Source organism: Heptranchias perlo, chromosome 2 (assembly GCF_035084215.1).
Source record: "Heptranchias perlo isolate sHepPer1 chromosome 2, sHepPer1.hap1, whole genome shotgun sequence".
Classification (NCBI taxonomy): Eukaryota; Metazoa; Chordata; class Chondrichthyes; order Hexanchiformes; family Hexanchidae; genus Heptranchias; species Heptranchias perlo.
The window spans coordinates 21007997-21033727 of NC_090326.1; the positions used below are offsets into that span (position 1 = coordinate 21007997).

General features: G+C 44.3%; 1 protein-coding gene across 1 annotated transcript in view; it reads left to right on the plus strand.

Annotated features, from left to right (window-relative positions):
* LOC137335711 (genetic suppressor element 1-like) overlaps positions 1-25731 on the plus strand; it is a 193652-nt gene that overhangs the window by 107807 nt on the left and 60114 nt on the right. Inside the window, exons 4-6 of the mRNA XM_068001011.1 lie at positions 11541-11704; positions 23041-23250; positions 24019-24207. Of these exons, the coding sequence (XP_067857112.1) occupies positions 11541-11704; positions 23041-23250; positions 24019-24207 (563 nt within the window). The remainder of the gene's footprint in view (positions 1-11540; positions 11705-23040; positions 23251-24018; positions 24208-25731) is intronic.

The window sequence follows — 25731 nt, forward strand, 5'->3', positions numbered from 1 at the left end:
GGTCAGCTGTGGCTAGAAACTTCTCCGCATTGCAGTGGTGCTATGGAGTGAAGAAAATTCTCCTTGCAAGCATCTCATGCAGCACCAGCTCAACTTCAACAGCCATTAGCTACTGGGTTGCGCCATCATTTGTCTGCGGACTCATGCCTACACAGAGCGGTCCCTTTCCTGCCACTTCTTAATCCCTTACATCTTCAGCCTTGACAAAGGTTGGTGGGTTTAGATTCCTTGGAAAGCTTCTGGAGAGCTTGAAAACTTTTGCCCCCTTCCTTATGAGACTACCTTTTAATTTATCCCATCCCTTTAAATTTGACTTGCATACAATTTTCCTCTCCCACCAATAGTGTCATCTCTAGAGCCATTTGAGTTTGCACCCAGAATTGTGAACAATTACGCAAATTAGGTTAGACCAGATAATTCAATGCTAGTAGCACTTGAGATTCAGACGGTTCTTAAAGCAAGACTGTTTTACACTTGAAAATGAAAATCGGCGCCAATAGGACAAGGAAGAAATTAAATAAATAACAAACTCTAAATACACACTTTTGTAAGTGTGTAGATATTTGCAAGTGTGAAGACTTTGGAATTCATTACCTCACTGCTTATCTACAGAAAACTGAACTTTTTAATAGCAATACTATTAAAAAAAATGTTTTTATACTGGTTATATTGCAACAACGTCATCGGTAGATATCTAAAGGTCTTCCTGGCATGAGCGCTGTAACATCATAAATGTTCTAGTCAATTTTCAGTCACTCTGTTGGAAAACAAAATAAAATGCATTGCAAGAGAATTGAACATCCATTATCATTGACATCGGTACTTAATAAGGAAATTCTTATATTATGAAACTTCAATTCAAAAAATTGCAGTAGACAAACAGTGCACTATTCTGCACTGATCTGGGTCAGAATTTTACCCACTGACTGGTAGTAGAATCCCACTCCTTATATGGCAGTCTATTGAGAGGGTGCGCCCTCGCTCTGGTCGTCTAGTGGAGAAACCTGGCATGGTACTTGGGCTGATCGAGATGCCTGGGAATTCCTGATGACCTGTGAAAAGCATTTTCCTTGCTCACCCGTATTCAAAGTAGTATAATGGAATATGTGAAATTTAGAATCATCGGAAGTGAGGTTTGGAAACTCTGATTCAGAATCTAAGGTCTGAATTTATCCTCATGCTTGTTCCCTACACTGGTAGAGAATTAGCAACATGCTCCAAACACTTATTAACTTGCATACAAGTACAGTTTAATATGGAGCTTTGTCACTTGCTGGCCAAATATGTTTTTTTATGAGCATATTGCAAGAGAGTGTTGTGACAAAAGCAAAAGAATAGGTTAACAAGATGGGTCAGGAGTTAGCAGGATGATTTATCAAGACTGAATAAATAAGTATGTATGCCAAACATAAATGAGAAAGAGATGCATTAATCAAAAGAACAACATGTAAAGACAGCAGAAAATAAAAACTAAAATGTGGTTTGACGATTTAGAAGTGGCAATTCACAGTTAAAAGGCTAGCAATCACATTATGCAAACGTACAGTGCGTTGAGAGTATTTTATCAGTGGATATTTGTTTTTTATGACAACATCTAACATGGGTGTGATTGTGCAGGATCTCAGTAATTTGAATGTCAGCATACTTCGTATAGTTTCCAAAACACCAACTGCAGAAGAGATACAGCAAGACCTTGCTGATTTTGTGATAAAGTCAGGCTTTGTGTAAACAGCAGGTGCAATAGATTGGAAGTACATACTTGTGTACTTTTCAGGGGAATGGAACTACAATGAAACCTGTAAATTATTAGGGACTTGCACCAGGTATCTTTTATTTGCAGATGCCACCCCCCCCCCGCCCCCCAGTGATTTCAGGCCGCTCAGCCCGCCCTCCCCCGTGTGATTTCAGGCCACTCCCCCCACGATTTCAAGTCACTCCTCTTTTCTCCCCCCACCTCCCCCGGCAATTTCAGCGCCCCGGATTTCGGACTCCCCCAGGCCGGACGCGGCTCTCTGCGTGACAGCACCAAGCAATGCAGTTCCCAGCTTTTGTGGAATGGGGAGTTTTTTACCCAGCATCCATAGCGGCAGAAAAAACGCTCTATCCCGGGATAGAGCTGTGCAAACATTCAATCCCAGAGATACAGTGGTTTCTCTGCCGCTATGGATGCTGGGTAAAGAGATCTTCATTACACAAAAGCTGTTTCTTTCACCTGCTGCTGCCACGCGCTTACCTGCGTGTCCCATGTTTCAAGTTGTAAATGAAAAGCGGGGGGGAGTTAGTAGGAATGTAGTGGTAGTAGGGAACAGTATAGTCAGGGGGATTGACACAGTTCTCTGTAGCCAAGAACGAGAGTCCAGAAGGCTGATTTGCCGGCCTGGTGCCAGGGTTCGGGACATCTACTCTGGGCTGGAGAGGAACTTGCAGTGGGTGGGAGAGGATCCAGTTGTCGTGGTCTACTTAGGTACCAATGACATAGGTAGGACGAGGGAAGAGGTTCTGCTTAGGCAGTATGAGTAGCTAGGGGCTAAATTGAAAAGCAGAACCTCAAAGGTAATAATCTCTGGATTATTACCTGAGCCACGAGCAAATTGGCATAGGGTAATTAAGATTAGAGAGTTAAATTCGTAGCTCAAAGATTGGTGTGGGAGAAATGGGTTTCGATTCATGGGCCACTGGCACCAGCTCTGAGGAAAGTGGGAGCTGTACCTTTGGGACGGCCTTCATCTGAACCGTGCTGGGGCCAGTGTTCTGGCAAATCGTATAACTAGGGCGGTAGAGAGGACTTTAAACTAAATAGTGGGGGTGAGGGATCAAGTAAGGGGAGATGTGATAAATTTAAGAAAGAAGACAAGTCAAGAGAGCAAGGTAGCAAAAAGGGAAATGATAATCAGAGAGTGGCAGGAAGGGACAGAGCATGCAAACTAAAGAGTGCGCCAGCAAATAAGGCTAGGGGTTGCAAAAATAGTAAAAAGACCGCACTAAAGGCTTTGTATCTGAATGCGGGTAGCATTTGTAACAAAATGGATGAATTGACAGCTCAAATAGAAATAAATATGTACGATCTGATAGCCATTACAGAGACATGGCTGCAAGATGACAAAGGCTGGAACCTGAATATTCAAGGGTACTTGACATTTTGTAAGGGCAGGAAGCTAGGAAAAAGTGGAGGGGTAGCTCTGTTAATGAAGGATGACGTGAGTATAACAGAGAGAAATGACCTTAGTTCTAAAAACCGAGATGTAGAATCAGATTGGGTAGAAATAAGAAATAGTAAAGGCAAGAAGTCACTTGTGGGAGTAGTTTATAGGCCCCCTAACAGTAACCACACTGTAGGACAGGGTAAACAGGAAGTCTCCACACTTAAGAAAAGTCATACTTGCTCTCGAGGCAGTACAAAGAAGGTTCACTCGGTTAATCCCGGGGATGAGGGGGCGGACATATGAGGAGAGGTTGAGCAGATTGGGACTCTACTCATTGGAGTTCAGAAGAATGAGAGGCGATCTTATTGAAACATATAAGATTGTGAAGGGGCTTGATCGGGTGGATGCGGTGAGGATGTTCCCAAGGTTGGGTGAAACTAGAACTAGGGGGCATAATCTTAGAATAAGGGGCTGCTCCTTCAAAACTGAGATGAGGGGAAACTTCTTCACTCAGAGGGTGGTAGGTCTGTGGAATTTGCTGCCCCAGGAAGCTGTGAAAGCTACATCATTAAATAAATTCAAAGCAGAAATAGACAGTTTCCTGGCAGTGAAGGGAATTAGGGGTTACGGGGAGCGGGCAGGAAATTGGACATGACTTTAGATTTGAGGTTAGGATCAGATCAGCCATGATCTTATTAAATGGCGGAGCAGACTCGAAGGGCCGATTGGCCTACTCCTGCTCCTATTTCTTATGTTCTTATAAATAATGGGGGCTTGCGAGAAAGGAACAGTGATAATCTTGGGTGATTTTAATCTACATATAGATTGGAAGAATCTGATTGGCAAAGGTAGTCTGGAAGATGAGTTCATAGAGTGCTTTCGGGACAGTTTCTTAGAGCAGCACGTTCTGGAGGCAACCAGAGAGCAGGCTATTCTCGATCTGGTAATGTGTAATGAGACAGGATTAATTAATGACCTCATTGTAAAGGAGCCTCTCGGTAGCAGTGATCAGAATATGATTGAATTTCGCATTCAGTTTGAGGGGGAGAAGATTAAGTCTAAGACTAGTGTTTTAAACTTAAATAAGGGCAATTATGAGGGCATTAAGACAGAGCTGGCAAAAGTGAACTGGGAACTTAGGTTAAGGGAAATGTCAGTAGAGATGCAGTGGCAGATATTTAATGAGATATTTCATAACACTCAGCAAAGATACATTCCAGTGAGAAAGAAAGACTCTAGGGGAAGGACGTACCATCTGTGGCTAACTAAGGAAGTTAAAGATAGTATCAAATTGAGAGAAAAAGCATACAATTCTGCAAAGATTAGTGGCATGTCAGAAGATTGAACAGAATATAAAAAACAGCAAAGAATGACTAAAAGAATAATGAAGAGGAAGAAATTAGAGTACGAGAGAAAGCTAGCTAGAAATATAAAAACAAATAGTAAGAGTTTCTACAGGTATTTAGAAAGGAAAAGATTAAGTAAAGTGAGCGTTGGTCCTCTAGAGAGTTTTTTTTTATTCGTTCATGGGATGTGGGCGTCGCTGGCAAGGCCAGCATTTATTGCCCATCCCTAATTGCCCTTAAGAAGGTAGGTAGGGAGTTCCAGGATTTTGACCCAGCAATGATGAAGGAATGGCGATATGTTTCCAAGTCAGGATGGTGTGTGATTTGGAGGGGAACGTGCAGGTGGTGGTGTTCCCATGTGCCTGCTGCCCATGTCCTTCTAGGTGGTAGAGGTCGTGGGTTTGGGAGGTGCTGTCAAAGAAGCCTTGGTGAGTTGCTGCAGTGCATCCTGTGGATGGGACACACTGCAGCCACTGTTGTCTTGTTGGAGATGATCATTGCCTGGCACTTGTCTGGCACAAATGTTACTTGCCACTTATCAGCCCAAGCCTGGATGTTGTCCAGGTCTTGCTGCAGCGGGACTGCTTCATTATCTGAGGGGTTGCGAATGGAATTGAATACTGTGCAATCATCAGCGAACATCCCCATTTCTGACCCAATAGGAACATAGGAACAGGAGTAGGCCATTCAGCCCCTCGTGTCTGCGCCGCCATTTGATAAGATCATGGCTGATCTGTGATCTAACTCCATATACCTGCCTTTGGCCCATATCCCTGAATACCTTTGGTTGCCAAAAAGCTATCTATCTCAGATTTAAATTTAGCAATTGAGCTAGTATCAATTGCTGTTTGCGGAAGAGAGTTCCAAACTTCTACTACCTTTTGTGTGTAGAAATGTTTTCTAATCTCACTCGTGAAAGGTCTGGCTCTAATTTTTAGACTGTGCCCCCTACTCCTAGAATCCCCAACCAGCGGAAATAGTTTCTCTCTATCCACCCTATCTGTTCCCCTTAATATCTTATAAACTTCGACCAGATCACCCCTTAACCTTCTAAACTCCAGAGAATACAACCCCAATTTGTGTAATCTCTCCTCGTAACTTTTTTTTATTATTCGTTCATGGGATGTGGGTGTCGCTGGCAAGGCCAGCATTTATTGCCCATCCCTAATTGCCCTTGAGAAGGTGGTGAGCTGCCTTCTTGAACCGCTGCAGTCCGTGTAGTGAAGGTTCTCCCACAGCGCTGTTAGGAAGGGAGTTCCAGGATTTTGACCCAGCGACGATGAAGGAACGGCAATATATTTCCAAGTCGGGATGGTGTGTGACTTGGAGGGGAACTTGCAGGTGGTGTTGTTCCCATGTGCCTGCTGCTCTTGTCCTTCTAGGTGGTAGAGGTCGTGGGTTTGGGAGGTGCTGTCGAAGAAGCCTTGGTGAGTTGCTGCAGTGCATCCTGTGGATGGTACACACTGTAGCCACTGTGCGCCGGTGGTGAAGGGAGTGAATGTTTAGGGTGGTGGATACGGTGCCAATCAAGCGGGCTGCTTTGTCCTGGATGGTGTCGAGCTTCTTGAGTATTGTTGGAGCTGCACTCATCCAGGCAAGTGGAGAGTATTCCATCACACTCCTGACTTGAGCCTTGTAGATGGGGGAAAGTCTTTGGGGAGTCAGGTGGTGAGTCACTCGCCGCAGAATACCCAGCCTCTGACCCGCTCTTGTAGCCTGCCCTTGAAGTCCGGGTATCATTCTAGCAAACCTGCGCAGCACTCCCTCCAAGGCCAATATGTCCTTCCGAAGGTGCGGTGCCCAGAACTGCTCACAGTATTCCAGGTGCGGTCTAACCAGGGTTTTGTATAGCTGCAGCATAACTTCTGCCCCCTTGTACTCTAGTCCTCTCGATATAAAGGCCAGCATTCCATTAACCTTCTTAATTATTTTCTGAACCTGTAAGTCCCTTTGGACATCCACTGTTTTTAACTCTTTACCATTTAGAAAGTACCCTGTTCTATCTTTTCTTAATCCAATGTGGATAACCTCACATTTGCCTACATTGAATTCCATTTGCCACAGTTTTGCCCATTCACCTAATCTATCAATATCCCTTTTGTAATTTTAAGTTTTCATCTACACTGCTTACAATGCCACCAATCATTGTGTCATCGGCAAACTTAGATATGAGACTTTCTATGCCTTCATCTAAGTCATTAATAAATATTGTGAATAATTGAGGCCCCAAGACAGATCCCTGCATGACTCCACTAGTCACGTCCTGCCAATGTGAGTACCTACCCATTATCCCTACTCTCTGTCGCCTTTCGCTCAGCCAACTTCCTAACCAAGTCCGTACTTTTCCCTTGATTCCATGGGCTTCTATCTTAGCTAACAGTCTCTTATGTGGGACCTTATCAAATGCCTTCTGGAAGTCCATATAAATAACATCCATTGACATTCCCCTGTCCACTACTTTAGTCACCTCTTCAAAAATTTCAATCAGGTTTGTCAGGCACGACCTACCTTTCACAAATCCATGCTGGCTCTCTCTGATTAACTGAAAATTCTCAAGGTGTTCAGTCACCCTATCCTTAATTATAGACTCCAGCATTTTCCCCACAACAGATGTTAGGCTAACTGGTCTATAATTCCCTGGTTTCCCTCTCTCACCTTTCTTAAAAGGCGGAGTGACATGCAATTTTCCAATCTAGAGGGACAGTTCCCGAATCTAGAGAACTTTGAAATATTATAGTTAGGGCATCTGCAATGTGCTCACCGACTTCCTTTGAAACCCTGGGATGGAAACCATCTGGTCCTGGGGATTTGTCACTCTTCAGTGATTTAATTTTCTTCATTACTGTTGTTTTACTTATGTTAATTTTATTGAGTCCCTGTCCCGGATTCAATTTGATGGAGGGAAGGTCATTGATGAAGCAGCTGAAGATGGTTGGGCTCAGAACACTGCCCCTGAGGAACTCCTGCAGCAATGTCCTGGGGCTGAGATGATTGGCCTCCAACAACCACTACCATCTTCCTTTGTGCTAGGTCTGACTCCAGCCACTGGAGAGTTTTCCCCCTGATTCCCATTGACTTCAATTTTACTAGGGCTCCTTTGTGCCACACTCGGTCAAATGCTGCCTTGATATCAAGGGCAATTATTCTCACCTCACCGTTGGAATTCAGCTCTTTGTCCCTGTTTGGACCAAGGCTGTAATGAGGTCTGGACCATCGGTCAGCAGATTATTGGTGAGTAAGTGCAACTTGATAGAACTGTCTAAGACACCTTCCATCACTTTGCTGATGATTGAGAGTAGACTGATGGGACGGTAATTGGCCGGATTGGATTTGTCCTGCTTTTAGTGGACAGGACATACCTGGTCAATTTTCCACATTGTCGGGTAGATGCCAATGTTGTAGCTGTTCTTGAAGAGTTTGGCTAGAGGCGCGGCTAGTTCTGGAGCACAAGTCTTCAGCACTACAGCCGGGATGTTGTCGGGGCCCATAGCCTTTGTTGTATCCAGTGCACTCAGCCGTTTCTTGATATCACGTGGAGTGAATCGAATTGGTTGAAGACTGGCTTCTGTGATGGTGGGGATATTGGCAGGAGGCCGAGATGGATCATCCACTCGGCACTACTGGCTGAAGATGGTTGCAAACGCGTGAGCCTTGCTTTTGCACTCACATGCTGGACTCTGCCATCTTTGAGGATGGGGATGTTTACAGAGCCTCCTCCTCGCATTAGTTATTTAATTGTCCACCACCATTCACGAATGGATGTGGCAGGACTTGCAGAGCTTTGATCTGATCCGTTGGTTGTTGAATTGCTTAACTCTGGGGAATTAATAATGGAGAATAAGGAAATGGCGGATGAATTGAATGGATATTTGGCGTCCGTCTTCACTGTAGAGGATACAAATAACATGTCAGAAATAATTGTGAATCAAGAGGTGAAAGGGAGGGAGGAACTTAAAACATTTACAATCACCAGGGAAAGGGTTCTGAAAAAAATATTAGAACTGAAAGCCGACAAGTCCTCAGGTCCTGACAGACTTCATCCTAGGGTCTTAAAAGAAGTGGCTGCAGAAATGTAGATGCATGGTATTAATTTTCCAAAATTCCCTAGATTCTGGAAGGGTTCCATCAGATTGGAAAATAGTGAATGTAACTCCTCTGTTCAAGAAAGGAGGGAGACAGAAAGCAGGAAACTACAGGCCAGTTAGCTTAACATCTGTCATAGGGAAAATGCTAGAATCTGATATTAAGGAGGTTATAGCAGGGCACTTAGAAAATCTCAATCCAATCAGGCAGAGTCATCCCGGCTTTGTGAAAGGGAAATCGTGTTTGACTAATTTATTAGAGTTCTTTGAGGAAGTAACAAGCAACATGGATAAAGGGGATTCTCTGGATGTGGTGTACTTGGATTTCCAGAAGGCTTTTGACAAGGTGCCACATCAAAGGCTACTACACAAAATAAGAGCTCATGGTGTAGGGGGTAACATATTAGCATGGATAAAGGATTGGTTAGCTAACTGGAAACAGAGAGTAGACATAAATGGGTCATTTTCAGGTTAGCAAGATGTAACGAGTGGAGTGCCACAGGGATCAGTGCTTGGGCCTCAACTATATACAATCTATATCAATGACTTGGATGAAGGGACCGAATGTATGGTTGCTAAATTTGCTGATGGCACAAAGGTAGGTAGGAAAGTAAGTTGTGAAGAGGACATAAGGAGTCTGCAAAGGGATATAGATAGGTTAAGTGAGTGGGCAAAAATTTGGCAGATGGAGTATAATGTGGGAAAATGTGAACTTGTCCACTTTGGCAGGAGGAATAGAAAAGCAGTATATTATTTAAATGGAGAGAGATTGCAGAACTCTGAGGTACAGAGGGATCTGGGTGTCCCAGTACATAAATCACAAAAATCTAGTATGCAGATACAGCAAGTGATTCGGAAGGCAAATGGAATGTTGTCATTTCTTGCAAGGGGAATGGAATATAAAAGTAGAGATGTTTTGCTACAGTTGTACAGGGCATTGGTGAGACCACATCTAGAATACTGTGTGCAGTTTTGGTCACCTTATTTAAGAAAGGACATAATTGCTTTGCTGGCAGTTCAGAGAAGGTTCACTCGACTGATTCTTGGGATGAGGGGTTATCTTATGAGGAAAGGTTGGACAAGTTGGGCCTGTATACACTGGAGTTTAGAAGAATGAGAGGTGATTTTATTGAAACATATAAGATCCTGAGGGGACTAGAAGAGGTAGATGCTGAGAGGATGTTTCCCTTTGTGAAAGAGACTAGAACTAGGGGCCACAATTTAAAAATAAGGGGTCTCCCATTTAAGACGGAGATGAGTGGAAATTTTTCTCAGAAGGTCGTGAGTCTGTGGAATTCCCTTCCCCAGAGAGCGGTGGAGGCAGGGTCATTGAATATTTTTGAAGCTGAGTTAGATAGATTCCTGATTAACAAGAGAGTCAAAGGTTATAGTGGGTAGACGGGAAAGTAGGGTTAAGGTCACAATCAGATCAGCCATGATCTTATCAAAATGTCAAAATGGCAAAGCAGGCTCAAGGGGCCGATTGGCCAACTCCTGCTCTTAATTCATATGTTCGTAACTTGGTGCATTGAAGGTTGTAGTTCGTAATTTGTGAGTATCCGTTGTTTCAAGATGCAGCTTGTATATTTTACAATGTAAATTATTTGGGGCTGTAAATGAGTGTCCCTTTTTTGGAGTTGTCTGTTTGTACAGGTTTCACAATAGATCGATGTTAGTCCCAACATGCAGTGATTTACATTGCATTATAGCCCATCAAAATCTGCATACAGCATAGTGAGCAAGCCCCAATATATTTATTTACGTACCATTACATCCTGTCACAATGGGGGTCATTATGACTTTGGGCGATAATGTAAAATGGGCCATATCGGATCAGCCGTCCATTATACATTTCTCCCGATTTTCATTTCCATTGATGGAGAGATGTACAATGGACGCCTGAATCGATATTGCCCGTTGTATGCTATCACCCAAATTCAAAATTACCCCTAATGTGTGTAGAGTGATGTGAGCAGGCTCCTCCTGGCCACATAAAGAGAACATTAACGCTTACCTTACCTTACCTTATCTTACCCTCTGCTTCTTCCTTGCAGTGGATGTCTCACTCAGTGAACCGTTAAAATTGCATTTGGGCCCTATCAATGTGATAGGACCCCAATTTGCATAAATATATGAGACCCCCACCTGAATCAGCCAGGCAACCACAGCCGCTGAGAAAAACAGCGGTGTTAAAATGGCTACCAGGAGGGAATCGAGCAGTTAGTACACTGTTTCCAATTTAAGTCCCGTTCTGCCCGGTTTCCACTGGACAGAGGGAATTATAATTCCCCCTTCTGTCTCTTTGTATTATCACTTCATCTTCCTGATTCTTTTTTAATGTGATTTAGGTCATTACTTGGCAGCCACCTGGGATCAATGTTGTTGATCCCAACATCTGCTAAGATTGAATTTAATGTTCCCGTAGTGGAATAGATAAAGGTGGCAACAGCATATAATTTATTTTTACTTCTTTCATTCAGTCACCTCCTTCAAAATACCTGAGTACAAATAGTGGCACATGCGTAAAATGCATTTATAGCATTTTTATTTGAAACTGTCTTTGTGGCTTTAAATGTGGCATTAAACAGGATTTGGGGCACTGTGCATGGCACTAATCTGCTTTTGTCGCACTGTGCTCGCAACTAAACTGAATTTGTGGCACTCTTTTCGGTACTAATGCAGTTTTCCTCTGTTGCAAATCACACAAAATTAGCTCCCTGGAGTGAGAAAGCAACACAGATCTAAAAAGACAGAGGCCAGCTGCAGTAAGACTGCAAACGGAGAGAAGGATTAATTAGGAAAGCAGCGGCATGCAAATATGCAAATGAGTATTTCTCCATTACCTCTCCAATCAAACTGTAATTGTTTAATTGTATGTGAAATGACACATTCTTCCTTCTTGCTGTTTAGAGCAGATGCTGGAGTTAAGGTTTTTGATATCTAACAATAATTATATATTCTCTCCTTAGCCCTCAGACAGCACCCTGAGATCCAGAAGTCGCGACCACCCACTTTCCACAGAGTCTTTGCTAAAAAAGGACAAGCCGCCAATGCCCACACACCTTGCTTCCTCGCATCCTGCTTTTTATCTATCCAGTCATTCCGTCCAAGAGTCACCGTATTCAACCATCAAGTAAGTGTTTATATATCCTGATTATATTTGTCACCAGAACAGTGGCTTTTGGTTTAACAGCTACAGTATTAGAAAGTTGAAATTTCTCTCTGTACTATTTTTAGGAAGTTGTCAAACCGTTTAAAATAGCGCACCCAGAAGTCTGACACAGTATGTTAACCAGTAAGAAACAGTTAGTGCACAGAGGAATTTCATTAGCGCAAGTCTTACAATCAATAATACTTTGACATTGTAATATATTTTACTCAATTCTTTTCCCTCAACTAGGCCTTTTCCCCCCAATATGATTTTTGTATTGTGAGGCATGTTGTCTGTTTTTATTATATTAAAAATTTACATCACACCAGTATCGTAATTATCGCTGATTTAATCGTGGAAGTTTAGATATTGTGTAGTGCAGGATGTGACTTACGCAAATGCATAGTTAGGAATGGCAACCTTTTAAACTTTAAACTCTCATCGCCCAGTCCCCCAGCTTATGTCCTGTATTATTCCAACCAGCATTGCTTAGTTCTTAGTACTCTATCTGCCACAGCCTTCCTCTCTGTCTTTCCTTCGTTTCTATTTCTGTGTCAGAGTGCAGAAAATTAAGCAGAAAAAGACATCAGAATCATTGTCCTGCATTGATTGATAAGGAGCTAAGCCCAAACTGAGCCTCGATGCATGTTCATGAGCCAGCACTGAATCCACCCATTCCAACAAACAAAATCCAGAATGTGAGGTAAAATTCACAATAAAACATCCTGGTTTCTCATTCCAATCTTTAACCTCGTAGTCTACAACATAACCAAGATGCATGACGTAACTCGATGAGTTACAGATGAAATTCCTCTGTGCGAGTTGCAGCCATTTTATACATCAGCACTAACACAGTGATTGCTAATTTTTGACCACGCTCCTAAAATTGTACTTGGAAATGAACCAGTTTATTACATGTGCCCGCACTTACCCGCTGTTTGTTAAACACCTGTTCAGCAGCAGTTAACAGAGAATGTGCAAATTTACTCATGTTTGCATTCAAGTGCGCGTGAGGTAATAGCACCCGCATTAAAGGTGGCTTTATGGCAGGGAAGAGAGGCGACTGACAAGTTGAATAAAGTCCAGGGGGTCGTTTTTTATTTCACAGCGTAATTTAAAAGCCCATGGTAGATCAACTAGAATACAGTCTGTGGAAGAGATGGAGTTAGGAGGGCAAATAGCCTCATGTTGCATATTTCTTTGCTCTTTCGTTCCTCACCTTATAACAATGGTTCACTGCTTTATCACTCTGAGTTATAGTGCCATATCATTTTATGACGCTATAGTCGGTTGGGTCTCAATTGTTCCTTTTGAGCTTCTGTTGCCAGACATCTGGTTATGGAATTCCAAAGGGATAGCTGCAATCCAACTACTGGCAGTGCTGGAACTGCTGCAGAAGTGTTTTAAACACAAACAAATTGATTCATAAACAAAAACTCAGGAGCTGCACAGTCTCAGCGGTAATGCTCCTCATAGGAGCATAGTACTATCAACTTAGGATTTGCCTAATTATTCCCCTGGCACTGCAATTTTTATAATCCGCTTGTTAAATAGGGCAAAACATATGGCAAGCGTAGTTCTCCTCCAAAGAAACGTATCTGCTCATAGTTTAATTGGACTGGTTTGAGAACTCTCTGCCAGTAAGTAGTGTATTTGATTTTTTGTTGTTGTTGCGTTTTGCAATGTTTTGATAGAAATGATGAGCGGGCCGCTGCAGACATCTCCATGGCCTCCGCTCCAAGATGCACGGTTGCCAGCTGGCAAAGGATCCTGACTTGAGATCCAAGATGTTGCCAGCCCCTGCCAACTTTCTGTTTTGTCTGTCAGCTAGGTACCTTACCACTGCACCTAGCAACCCATTTACGATCCGGTATATTCCGCAATATATCATGTTAGACATGATGATCATTTTCACAAGCAAATCGGTCTTTAAAAAAGGCACATTGTTACAGTTTTGTACAAGAGACTTTAAAAGTGGATGATTAACCAGTATGTATCACTACTGAATGGCCAATATGTATCACTTCTACAAAGCTACCCACCTTTAAGACACCCTTGGGATAAATTTTCACCTTCAGCATTACCAGTTCAAAGCCTGGCCTGCCTGGAGTGCACATCAGGAATTAGGGTGCACACCCCATGATTTTCCAACCATTAATTGTGGGGCTGATATGTACTGCCCGTCATAAGGCTCTGTGCCAGGAACACCAAAGAAAAATATTTAGCTGTCACTTACTCTCCTAATCACTACAGCATTAGAATATCAACATGAACTTACCACCCTGTGAACTTTATAAACACGTTTGTGGTCTTGTGAGATGGAATTTCACGATTTATCGTTCTTAGTTTAAAACATCTCCTATTCTTTTGCAATTTTTGTCTACCAGAGTAATTTTCAGACTTCGCACTGCTGGTGGGAGTCTCACCCACCGAGAGTACACATTGGAAATTCATGCACATACTGCTCATGGTTTTCAAACTATTAATCTACATGGTCACAAAATCATGACCAGAATTTCTAAAGCCCACTCCCAGCTGGCGAAGTTCCCTGCTAGTAGCTTGGTTATGTAAAATGACACCCTATATGCCATCTTGCTTTTCCTTGCAACACATAAATTATTCCCTTCCCCAACCTTCAAGGATTTGATCCATTGAGTAAATAGAAACCCAGGAACAGGAGTAGGCCATTAAGCCCCTCAAGCCTGTTCCGCCATTCAGTGAGATAATGGCTGATCTGAACCCTAACTCCATTTACCTGCCTTGACACCATATCACTTAATACCCGTGGCTAGCAAAAATCTATCAATCTCTGATTTAAAATTATTAATTGAGCTAGCAGCTACTGCTTCTTGTTGGAGAGAGTTCCACACTTCTACCACCCTTTGCGTGAAAAAGTGTTTCCTAACTTCTCTCCTGAATGGCCTTGCTCTGATTTTAAGGTTATGTCCCCTTGTCCTAGACTCCCCCACCTTGAGAGGAAAGGCATATCCACAAAATCTTGGCCTTTGCTGAAATTGTACTGCAGATCATTGGGAAGAACCCCTGAGCTGATATTGCAGAAAGCTGATAAAACAGCAAGTCACAGGGAGTTGCATAAATGGGGGCAAACCATATAATTAGTCAGATTGATGAGCCGTTTATAAATGAATCATTCATAAATTTGTACAGCTAATGGAGTTATGAACACAGAACTAAAATTACATCTCTCCAGTAGCAGAGGCTAAAGTTGAATACGTAAGAAAAGTTGTGCAAAGTGTAAATTACCCATTTTGCATTTGTCTTTAATTCTTTTGGTTCTTTGATAAAAATGTTGTGAAGTCAGTTTCCCAACAAAACTGAACTTTCCATTTGATCATAAAAGCTGATGAATGGTCCCCCTTAAATCACATTTGTCCATCCCATTACACCATCTATAATTCCCCTTCAACAATATTTTCAATGGTGGAGTTCTAATCAGTGCACATATTAATTGCATGGTTAAATTGGGTACAAATTCCTTAGAAGGAGGCTATTTGGCCCATCATACCTGTGCTGGCTCAATGAAAAAACTATCCAATTGGTCCCACTCCCCCTCTCTTTCCCCACAGCCTACAATTTTTTCTGTTTCAACTACATAAAATGGAATCCAAAAGTATTCAATAGGTATGTAAACAGTAAACGGGTAGTAAGAGGAGGGGTGAGGCCGATTTTTTTTTTTATTCGTTCATGGGATGTGGGCGTCGCTGGCGAGGCTGGCATTTATTGCCCATCCCTAATTGCCCTTGAGAAGGTGGTGGTGAGCCGCCTTCTTGAACCGCTGTAGTCCGTGTGGTGAAGGTTCTCTCACAGTGCTGTTAAGAAGGGAGTTCCGGGATTTTGACCCAACAATGATGAAGGAACGGCGATATATTTCCAAGTCGGGATGGTGTGTGACTTGGAGGGGAACGTGCAGGTGGTGTTGTTCCCACGTGCCTGCTGCTCTTGTCCTTCTAGGTGGTAGAGGTCACGGGTTTGGGAGGTGCTGTCAAAGAAGCCTTGGCGAGTTGCTGCAGTGCATCCTGTGGATGGTACACACTGTAGCCACGGTGCGCCGATGGTGCAGGGAGTGAATGTTTAGGGTGGTGGATGGGGTGCCAATCAAGCGGGCTGCTTTGTCCTGGATGGTGTCGAACTTCTTGAGTGTTGTTGGAACTGCACTCATCCAGGCAAGTGGAGAGTATTCCATCGCACTCCTGACATGAGCCTTGTAGATGGTGGAAAGGCTTTGGGGAATCAGAAGGTGAGTCAATCGCTGCAGAATACGCAGCCTCTGACCTGCTCTTGTAGCCACAGTATTTATGTGGCTGGTCCAGTTAAGTTTCTGGTCAATGGTGACCCCCAGGATGTTGATGATGGGGGATTCGGCGATGGTAATGCCATTGAACGTCAAGGGTTAGACTCTCTTTTTGGAGATGGTCATTGCCTGGCACTTGTCTGGTGCGAATGTTACTTGCCACTTATGAGCCCAAGCTTGGATGTTGTCCAGGTCTTGCTGCATGCGGGCTCGGACTTCTTCATTATTTGAGGGGTTGCGAATGGAACTGAACACTCTGCAATCATCAGCGAACATCCCCATTTCTGACCTTATGATGGAGGGAAGGTCATTGATGAAGCAGCTGAAGATGGTTGGGCCTAGGACACTGCCCTGAGGAACTCCTGCAGCAATGTCCTGGGGCTGAGATGATTGGCCTCCAACAACCACTACCATCTTCCTTTATGCTAGGTATGATTCCAACCACTGGAGAGTTTTCCCCCTGATTCCCATTGGCTTCAATTTTACTAGGGCTCCTTTGTGCCACACTCGGTCAAATGCTGCCTTGATGTCAAGGGCAGTCACTCTCACCTCACCTCTTGAATGCAGCTCTTTTGTCCATGTTTGGACCAAGGCTGTAATGAGGTCTGGAGCCGAGTGATCCTGGCGGAACCCGAACTGAGCATCGGTGAGCAGGTTATTGGTGAGGTAAGTGCCGCTAGATAGCACTGTCGACGACACCTTCCATCACTTTGCTGATGATTGAGAGTAGACTGATGGGGCGGTAATTGGCCGGATTGGATTTGTCCTTTTAGTGGACAGGACCTACCAGGCAATTTTCCACATTGTCAGGTAGATGCCAGTGTTGTAGCTGTACTGGAACAGCTTGGCTAGAGGCGCAGCTAGTTCTGGAGCACAAGTCCAAGGACCAAAAAGGAGATCTACTCATGGAGGCAGAAGGCATGGCCGAGGTGCTAAATGAATACTTTACATCTGTCTTTACCAAGGAAGAAGATGCTGCCAGAGTCCCAGTAAAGGAAGATGTAGTTCAGATACTGGATGGGGTAAAATTTGATAAAGAGGAGGTACTGGAAAGGTTAGCTGTACTTAAAGTAGATAAGTCACCCGGTCCGGATGGGATGCATCCTCGGTTGCTGAGGGAAGTAAGGGTGGAAATTGCGGAGGTACTGGCCATGATCTTCCAAACATCCTTAGATACGGGGGGAGGTGCCAGAGGACTGGAAAATTGCAAATGTTACACCCTTGTTCAAAAAAGGGTGTAAGGATAAACCCAGCAACTACAGGCCTGTCAGTTTAACCTCGGTGGTGGGGAAACTTTTAGAAACAATAATCCGGGACAGAATTAGCAGTCACTTGGACAACTGTGGATTGATTAGAGAAAGCCAGCACAGATTTGTTAAAGGCATATTGTTTTCAAAAAACTCTATCGAGTTAGTTAATGAGGTAACATAGAGGGTACATGAGGGCAATGCAGTTGATGTGGCGTGTATGGACTTTCAAAAGACGTTTGATAAAGTGTCGCATAATAGGGTTGTCATCAAGATTGAAGCCCATGGAATAAAAGGGGCAGTAGCAGCATGGATATTGAATTGGCTAAGTAACAGGAAACAGAGAGTAGTGGTGAACGGTTGTTTTTCGGACTGGAGGGAGGTGTACAGTGGTGTTGCCCAAGGGTTGGTACAGGGACCACTGCTTTTCTTGATATTTATTAATGACTTGGACAGGGCACAATTTCAAAATTTGCAGGTGACACAAAACTTGGAAGTGTAGTGAACATTGAGGAGGATAGTGATAGACGTCAAGAGGACATAGACAGGCTGGTGGCATGGGCGGACGCATAGCTGATGAAATTTAACGCAGCAAGATGCAAAGTGATACATGTCGGTAGGAAGAACGAAGAGAGGCAACATAAACTAAAGGGCACAATTCTAAAAGGGTTACAGGAACAGAGAGATCTGGGGGTATATGCATACAAATCGTTGAAGCTGGCAGGGCAGGTTGAGAAAGTGGTTAAAAAAACATACGGGATCTTGGGCTTTATAAATAGAGGCAGAGAGTACAAAAGCATGGAAGTCATGATGAACCTTTATATAACACTTGTTTGGCCACAACTGGAGTATTGTGTCCACAGCACTTTAGGAAGAATATGAAGGCCTTAGAGAGGGTGCAGAAGAGATTTACTCGAATGATTCCAGGTATGAGGAACTTCAGTTACGTGGATAGACTGGAGAAGCTGGGGTTGTTCTGCCGGGTACAGTAGCACACTGGGTATGTTACTGGACTCGTAATCCAAAGGCCTGGACTAACAATCCAGAGTCATAAGTTCAAATCCTACCATGGTAGCTGGCGAATTTAAATTTAATGAATTGAATAAAAATTCTGGAATAAAAAAAAGTAGTATCAGTAATGGTGGCCATGAAACTACCGGATTGTTGTAAAAACCTATCTGGTTCAATAATGTCCTTTAGGGAAGGAAACCTGCCCTCCTTACCCGGTCTGGCCTATATGTGACTTCAGACCCACAGCAATGTGGTTGATTCTTAATTGCTCTCTGAAATGGCCTGGCAAGCCACTCAGTTGTAAAATCTCGCTCCAAAAAGTCATAATAAGAATAAAACCGGACGGACCACCCGGCATCGGACCTCTAGGCACTGGACACGACAATGGCAAACCAAGCCCGGTCGAACCTGCAAAGTCCTCCTCACTAACATCTGGGGACTTGTGCCAAAATTGGGAGAGCTGTCCCACAGACTAGTCAAGCAACAGCCTGACATAGCCATACTCACAGAATCATACCTTTCAGCCAACGTCCAAGACTCTTCCATCACCGTCCCTGGGTATGTCCTGTCCCACCGGCAGGACAGACCCACCAGAGGTGGCGGTACAGTGATGTACAGTCAGGAAGGAGTTTTTTTTTATTCGTTCATGGGATGTGGGCATCGCTGGCGAGGCCGGCATTTATTGTCCATCCCTAATTACCCTTGAGAAGGTGGTGGTGAGCCGCCTTCTTGAACCGCTGCAGTCTGTGTGGTGAAGGTTCTCCCACAGTGCTATTAGGAAGGGAGTTCCAGGATTTTGACCCAGCGACGATGAAGGTACGGCGATATATTTCCAAGTCGGGATGGTGTGTGACTTGGAGGGGAACTTGCAGGTGGTGTTGTTCCAATGTGTCTGCTGCTCTTGTCCTTCTAGGTGGTAGAGGTCACGGGTTTGGGAGATGTTGTTGAAGAAGACTCCGGACCCCATGAAATCTCATAGCATCAGGTGAAACATGGGCAAGGAAACCTCCTGCTGATTATCACCTAACGCCCTCCCTCAGCTGATGAATCAGTTCTCCTCCATGTTGAGCACCACTTGGAGGAAGCACTGAGGGTAGCAAGGGCACAGAATGTATTCTGGTTAGGGGACTTCAATGTCCATCACCAAGAGTGGCTCGGTAACACCATTACTGACTGACTCCTGAAGGACATCGCTGCCAGACTGGCCTGCGGCAGGTGGTGAGCGAACCAACACGAGGGAAAAACTTACTTGACCTCGTCCTCACCAATCTACCTGTCGCAGATGCAACTGTCCATGACAGTATTGGTAGGAGTGACCACCGCACAGTCTTTGTGGAGACCAAGTCCCGTCTTCACACTGAGGACACCATCCAACGTGTTGTGTGGCACTACCACTATGCTAAAAGGGATAGATTCAGAACAGATCTAGCAGCTCAAAACTGGGCATCTGTGAGGCACTGTGCGCCATCAGTAGCAGCAGAATTGTATTCCAGCACAACCTGTAACGTCATGGCCCGGCATATTCCTCACTCTACCATTGCCAACAAGCCAGGTAATCAACCCTGGTTCAATGAGGAGTGTAGAAGAGCATGCCAGGAGCAGCACCAGGTGAACCTAAGAATGAGGTGTCCACCTGATGAAGTTACAACTCAGGACTACATGCATGCTAAACATCGGAAGCAGCATGCTATAGACAGAGCTAAGCGATTCCACAGCCAACGGATCAGAACAAAGCTCTGCAGTCCTGCCACATCCAGTTGTGAATGGTGGTGGACAGTTAAACAACTAACATCGATAAACATCCCCATCCTCAATGATGGCAGAGTCCAGTACGTGAGTGCAAAAGACAAGGCTGAAGTGTTTGCAACCATCTTCAGCCAGAAGTGCCGAGAAGATGATCCATCTTGGCATCCTTCCGATATCCCCACCATCACAGAAGCCAGTCTTCAGCCGATTCAATTCACTCCATGTGATATCAAGAAACGGCTGAGTGCACTGGATACAACAAAGGCTATGGGCCCTGACAACATCCCGGCGGTAGTGCTGAAGACTTGTGCTCCAGAACTAGCTGCACCTCTAGCCAAACTGTTCCAGTACAACTACAACACTGGCATCTACCCGACAATGTGGAAAATTGCCCAGGTATGTCCTGTCCACAAAAAGCAGGACAAATCCAATCCGGCCGATTACCGCCCCATCAGTCCACTCTCAATCATCAGCAAAGTGATGGAAGGTGTCGTTCACAGTGCTATCAAGTGGCACTTACTCTCCAATAACCTGCTGACCGATGGTCTAGACCTCATTACAGCCTTGGTCCAAACATGGTCAAAAGAGCTGAATTCCAGAGGTGAGATGAGAGTAACTGCCCTTGATATCAAGGCAGCATTTGACCGAGTGTGGCACAAAGGAGCCCTCGTAAAATTGAAGTCAGTGGGAATCGGGGGGAAAACTCTCCAGTGATTGGAGTCATACCTAGCGCAAAGGAAGATGGTAGTGGTTGTTGGAGGCCAATCATCTCAGCCCTAGGACATTGCTGCAGGAGTTCCTCAGGGCAGTGTCCTAGGCCCAACCATCTTCAGCTGTTTCATCAATGACCTTCCCTCCATCATAAGGTCAGAAATGGGGGTGTTCGCTGATGATTGCACAGTGTTCAGTTCCATTCACAACCCCTCAGATAATGAAGCAGTCTGAGCCCACATGCAGCAAGACCTGGACAACATCGAGGCCTGGGCTGATAAGTAGCAAGTAACATTCACGCCAGACAAGTGCCAGGCAATGACCACCTCCAACAAAAGAGAATCTAACCACCTTCCCTTAACACTCAACAGCAATACCATCGCCAAATCCCCCACCATCAACATCCTGCGGGTCACCATTGACCAAAAACTTAACTGGACCAGCCACATAAATACTGTGGCTACAAGAGCAGGTCAGAGGCTGGGTGTTCTGCGGCGAGTGACTCACCTCCTGACTCCCCAAAGACTTTCCACCATCTACAAGGCACAAGTCAGGAGTGTGATGGAATACTCTCCACTTGCCTGGATCAGTGCAGCTCCAACAACACTCAAGAAGCTCGACACCATCCAGGACAAAGCAGCCCACTTGATTGGTACTCCATCCACCACCCTAAACATTCACTCCCTGCACCACCGGCGCACAGTGGCTGCAGTGTGTACCATCCACAGGATGCACTGCAGCAACTCGCCAAGGCTTCTTCGACAGCACCTCCCAAACCCGCGACCTCTACCACCTAGAAGGACAAGGGCAGCAAGCATGGAAACAACACCACCTGCACGTTCCCGACTTGGAAATATATCGCCATTCCTTCATCATCATTGGGTCAAAATCCTGAACTCCCTTCCTAACAGCACTGTGGGAGAACCTTGACCACACGGACTGCAGCGGTTCAAGAAGGCGGCTCACCACCACCTTCTCAAGGGCAATTAGGGATGGGCAATAAATGATGGCCTTGCCAGAGACGCCCACATCCCATTAACGAATACAAAAAAAAACAGAAGGTTGCGAGGAGATTTGATCGAGGTATTCAAAATAATGAAAGGTCTAGACAGAGTAGATAGAGTTACACTGTTCCCATTGGCAGAAGGGTCACGAACCAGAAGACATAGATTTAAGGTAATTGGCAAAAGAACCAAAGATGATATGAGGAAAAACCTTTTTACACGGCGATTGGTTAGGATATGGAATGCACTGCCTGAGGGGGTGGTGGAGGCAGATTCAATTATGGTTTCAAAAGGGAACTGGACAAGTACTTTAAAGGAAAAAAATTGCAGGGCTACGGGGATAGGGCGGGGGAGTGGGACTAGCTGGATTGCTCTTGCATAGAACTAGCATGGACTCGATGGGCCGAATGGCCTCCTTCTGTGCTGTAACCTTTCTATGATTCTATTCATCCAATTCCCTTTTGAAAGTTACTATTGAATCTGCTACCTCCACCCTTTCAGGCAGTGCATTCTAGATCATAACAACTCACTGCATAAAAAAAATTCTCCTCATTTCCCCCTGGCTTTTTTGCCAGTTATGTTAAAAGCCACGTCTTGTGCCACATCCTCACTCTATGATTTGGAATTTTTGTTAACTCAGGAACAGGGGTCAGGTGCAGTGGGTTAGTTGCTGTTCTTTCACCTCTGGGACACAGGATGGAATCCAAACCAAACTGATGCATGAAGTGAAATGTGTTTGGGCTGTTTTGATCTAGTTTCCAGTGAGTTTGGATCTACAATACAAAATTTTGTTCTAATTAGCACCTACAATGCAGTAGCACAATTCTCACACAGGGAAGCTTCAATAATAAAAGTACAAAAAAACGTGATGCTGCTCTGAAATTTTGGATGAAGGCACATTGTTGGGGTAGCGCATTAGAAACTTTATCTGCATCTGAACAGGTTGTGCTGAACGCTGATGGTGAATGCAGTGAATGCTCCTTTCCCTAACTTAATATCTCTCATCTTAAAAAGAATTCTAGTTCCAAACATCAGTATACTATTGGAATGGATGTCACCTGTATGGGGTAGCTAGGTGACCGACCTGTGAGAATTTGTGTTGAAATATAGGGACGTATATGTTGCAGATACCGAAGATTCATAGATCTTCCAAAAGACAAACATTCAGACCCTATAAAGTTGTGGGAAATGTAGATTTGAATAGAGTATTATCTCTTGAGTTTAGTAATTGCATTTGAATTCTCAGCTTTAATAGTATGTATTTCCTAACAGCCTATAAATTTGCAGTTTACAGAGACCAGTTCCACACTTGGTATCTTCCAGCAGCAGATCTGATGATTTTCTCGCAGGCTTTCGTCCATACCATGGACGAGATGAAATCCGAACATTGTCTTCTCTGCCTTCGCTAGGATTGGATTCCCCAACAGCTGCTGCATCTGCAGCTTACTACCATCCTGCCTTCCTATCCCATCTTCCTTATCAGCATCCAACATACAGGTTAGTAACTTGGTAGCACACAATAAAAATATTTGTTTGATGTGAGTACCAAACTGAATAAAAAGTTCAAATCAATTTCCAATGGTTCCATTAGACAAATAAGATTCCCATTTCCTATATAGCTTTATAAGTTGACTTAAGCACTTGAACCATGCAATCCAGGAAGTACTGCCATACCATGCCACGCTATCTTAGAATGGGTTTGATTTGTAAATGTTCTTTGGTTTGCATGATATGCTTGTGCTAGGTCTGATATCCATAATGCTCCACTCAAAACGGCAGGCTGGTAACAGAGTGCAGCAACTTTAGTGATTGATACAAAAATAGCACTAAAACTGAAAGCAGTTGCCTCACCCATGGCACGACTTTATTTTACGAGTTATTTGCTTTCAAATCATTTTAATTATCTATATTGCCATCAGGGTGAAAAGCATCACTTTGGTTTCATTTCAGGGGAAATAGTAAGAACATTGTTGAAGTTAAGTTTTGCCAAGGAATTAGCTTTCTTTAAGTAAATACGAGGGAAATTTTGCACGATCCCATCCCACCAACGGATTTTCACTGTCAGCGGGCAGTTTATCAGAAAATCGCAGTTGCCCCTGAGATATTTCGATAAACTACCAGCTGCATGTGAAGCCCCACTGGTGGCTCAGGGTCTCAGAAAATGTTGCTCTAAATGTTTATGGGTTAATGAAAAACAGCTGCTCAGAACAAATGCTTGTAGTCTTTGGGAACAGCTTGAGTAATCTGTGTGTGTTTCATTTGCAGAATCGATGACCCTTATGTCCTGTCACTTCAAGCACCATTCTTTCACATTCCACAGCCTGGTACCCTTCCACCTCTCCAAACTGCCAATATGCATCTGTCCCTCGCTGGCATGAGACAGCCACTGGATGTAGCTCACCCTTCTCTCTCAGGCTTACGCTCGGATCATTTGTCGGTCCTTACAGCAGGAAGGTCAGTATTAAACAAAGCATTCACATCTTTTGCTATGGGAAATGTAGATTTGAATAGAGTATTATCTCTTGAGTTGCAGTGTATTATTTTTTAACAATTTTTTGGTTTCTTTTGAGGGACTACGTTAAAATGCAAGAAGGCATTAATAAATTTGCAGAATGGGTGTGTAATTGGCAAATGAATTTCAATATGGATAAGTGTGAGGTGGTGCATTTTGGTAGGAAGAATAAGAAGGCCACATAATGCTTGGATAATAAGAGTCTAATTGGAGTCTCAATGATGGCGGAGTCCAGCACATGAGTGCAAAAGACAAAGCTGAAGAGTTTGCAACCATCTTCAGCCAGAAGTGCCGAGTGGATGATCCATCTCGGCTTCCTCCTGATATCCCCACCATCACAGAAGCCAGTCTTCAGCCAATTTGATTCACTCCACGTGATATCAAGAAACGGCTGAGTGCACTGGATACAACAAAGGCTATGGGCCCCGACAACATCCCGGCTGTAGTGCTGAAGACTTGTGCTCCAGAACTAGCTGTGCCTCTAGCCAAGCTGTTCCAGTACAGCTACAACACTGGCATCTACCCGACAATGTGGAAAATTGCCCAGGTATGTCCTGTCCACAAAAAGCAGGACAAATCCAATCCGGCCAATTACCGCCCCATCAGCCAACTCTCGATTATCAGCAAAGTGATGGAAGGTGTCGTCAACAGTGCTATCAAGTGGCACTTACCAATAACCTGCTCACCGATGCTCAGTTTGGGTTCCGCCAGGACCACTCGGCTGCAGACCTCATTACAGTCTTGGTCCAAACATGGACAAAAGAGCTGAATTCCAGAGGTGAGATGAGAGTGACTGCCCATGACATCAAGGCAGCATTTGACAGAGTGTGGCACCAAGGAGCCCTAGTAAAATTGAAGTCAATGGGAATCAGGGGGAAAACTCTCCAGTGGCTGGAGTCATACCTAGCACAAAGGAAGATGGCAGTGGTTGTTGGAGGCCAATCATCTCAGCCCTAGGGCATTGCTGCAGGAGTTCCTCAGGGCAGTGTCCTAGGCCCAACCACCTTCAGCTGCTTCATCAATGACCTTCCCTCCATCATAAGGTCAGAAATGGGGATGTTCGCTGATGATTGCACAGTGTTCAATTCCATTCGCAACCCCTCAAATAATGAAGCAGTCCGAGCCCGCATGCAGCAAGACCTGGACAACATCCAGGCTTGAGCTGATAAGTGGCAAGTAACATTCGTGCCAGGCAATGACCATCTCCAACAAGAGAGAGTCTAACCACCTTCCCTTGACATTCAACGGCATTACCATCGCTGAATCCCCCACCATCAACATCCTGGGAGTCAGAAGTTTAACTGGACCAGCCATATAAGTACTGTGGCTACAAGAGCAGGTCAGAGGCTAGGTGTTCTGCGGCTAGGGCCTCACCTCCTGACTCCCCAAAGCCTTTCCACCATCTACAAGGCTCAAGTCAGGAGTGTGATGGAATACTCTCCACTTGCCTGGATGAGTGCAGCTCC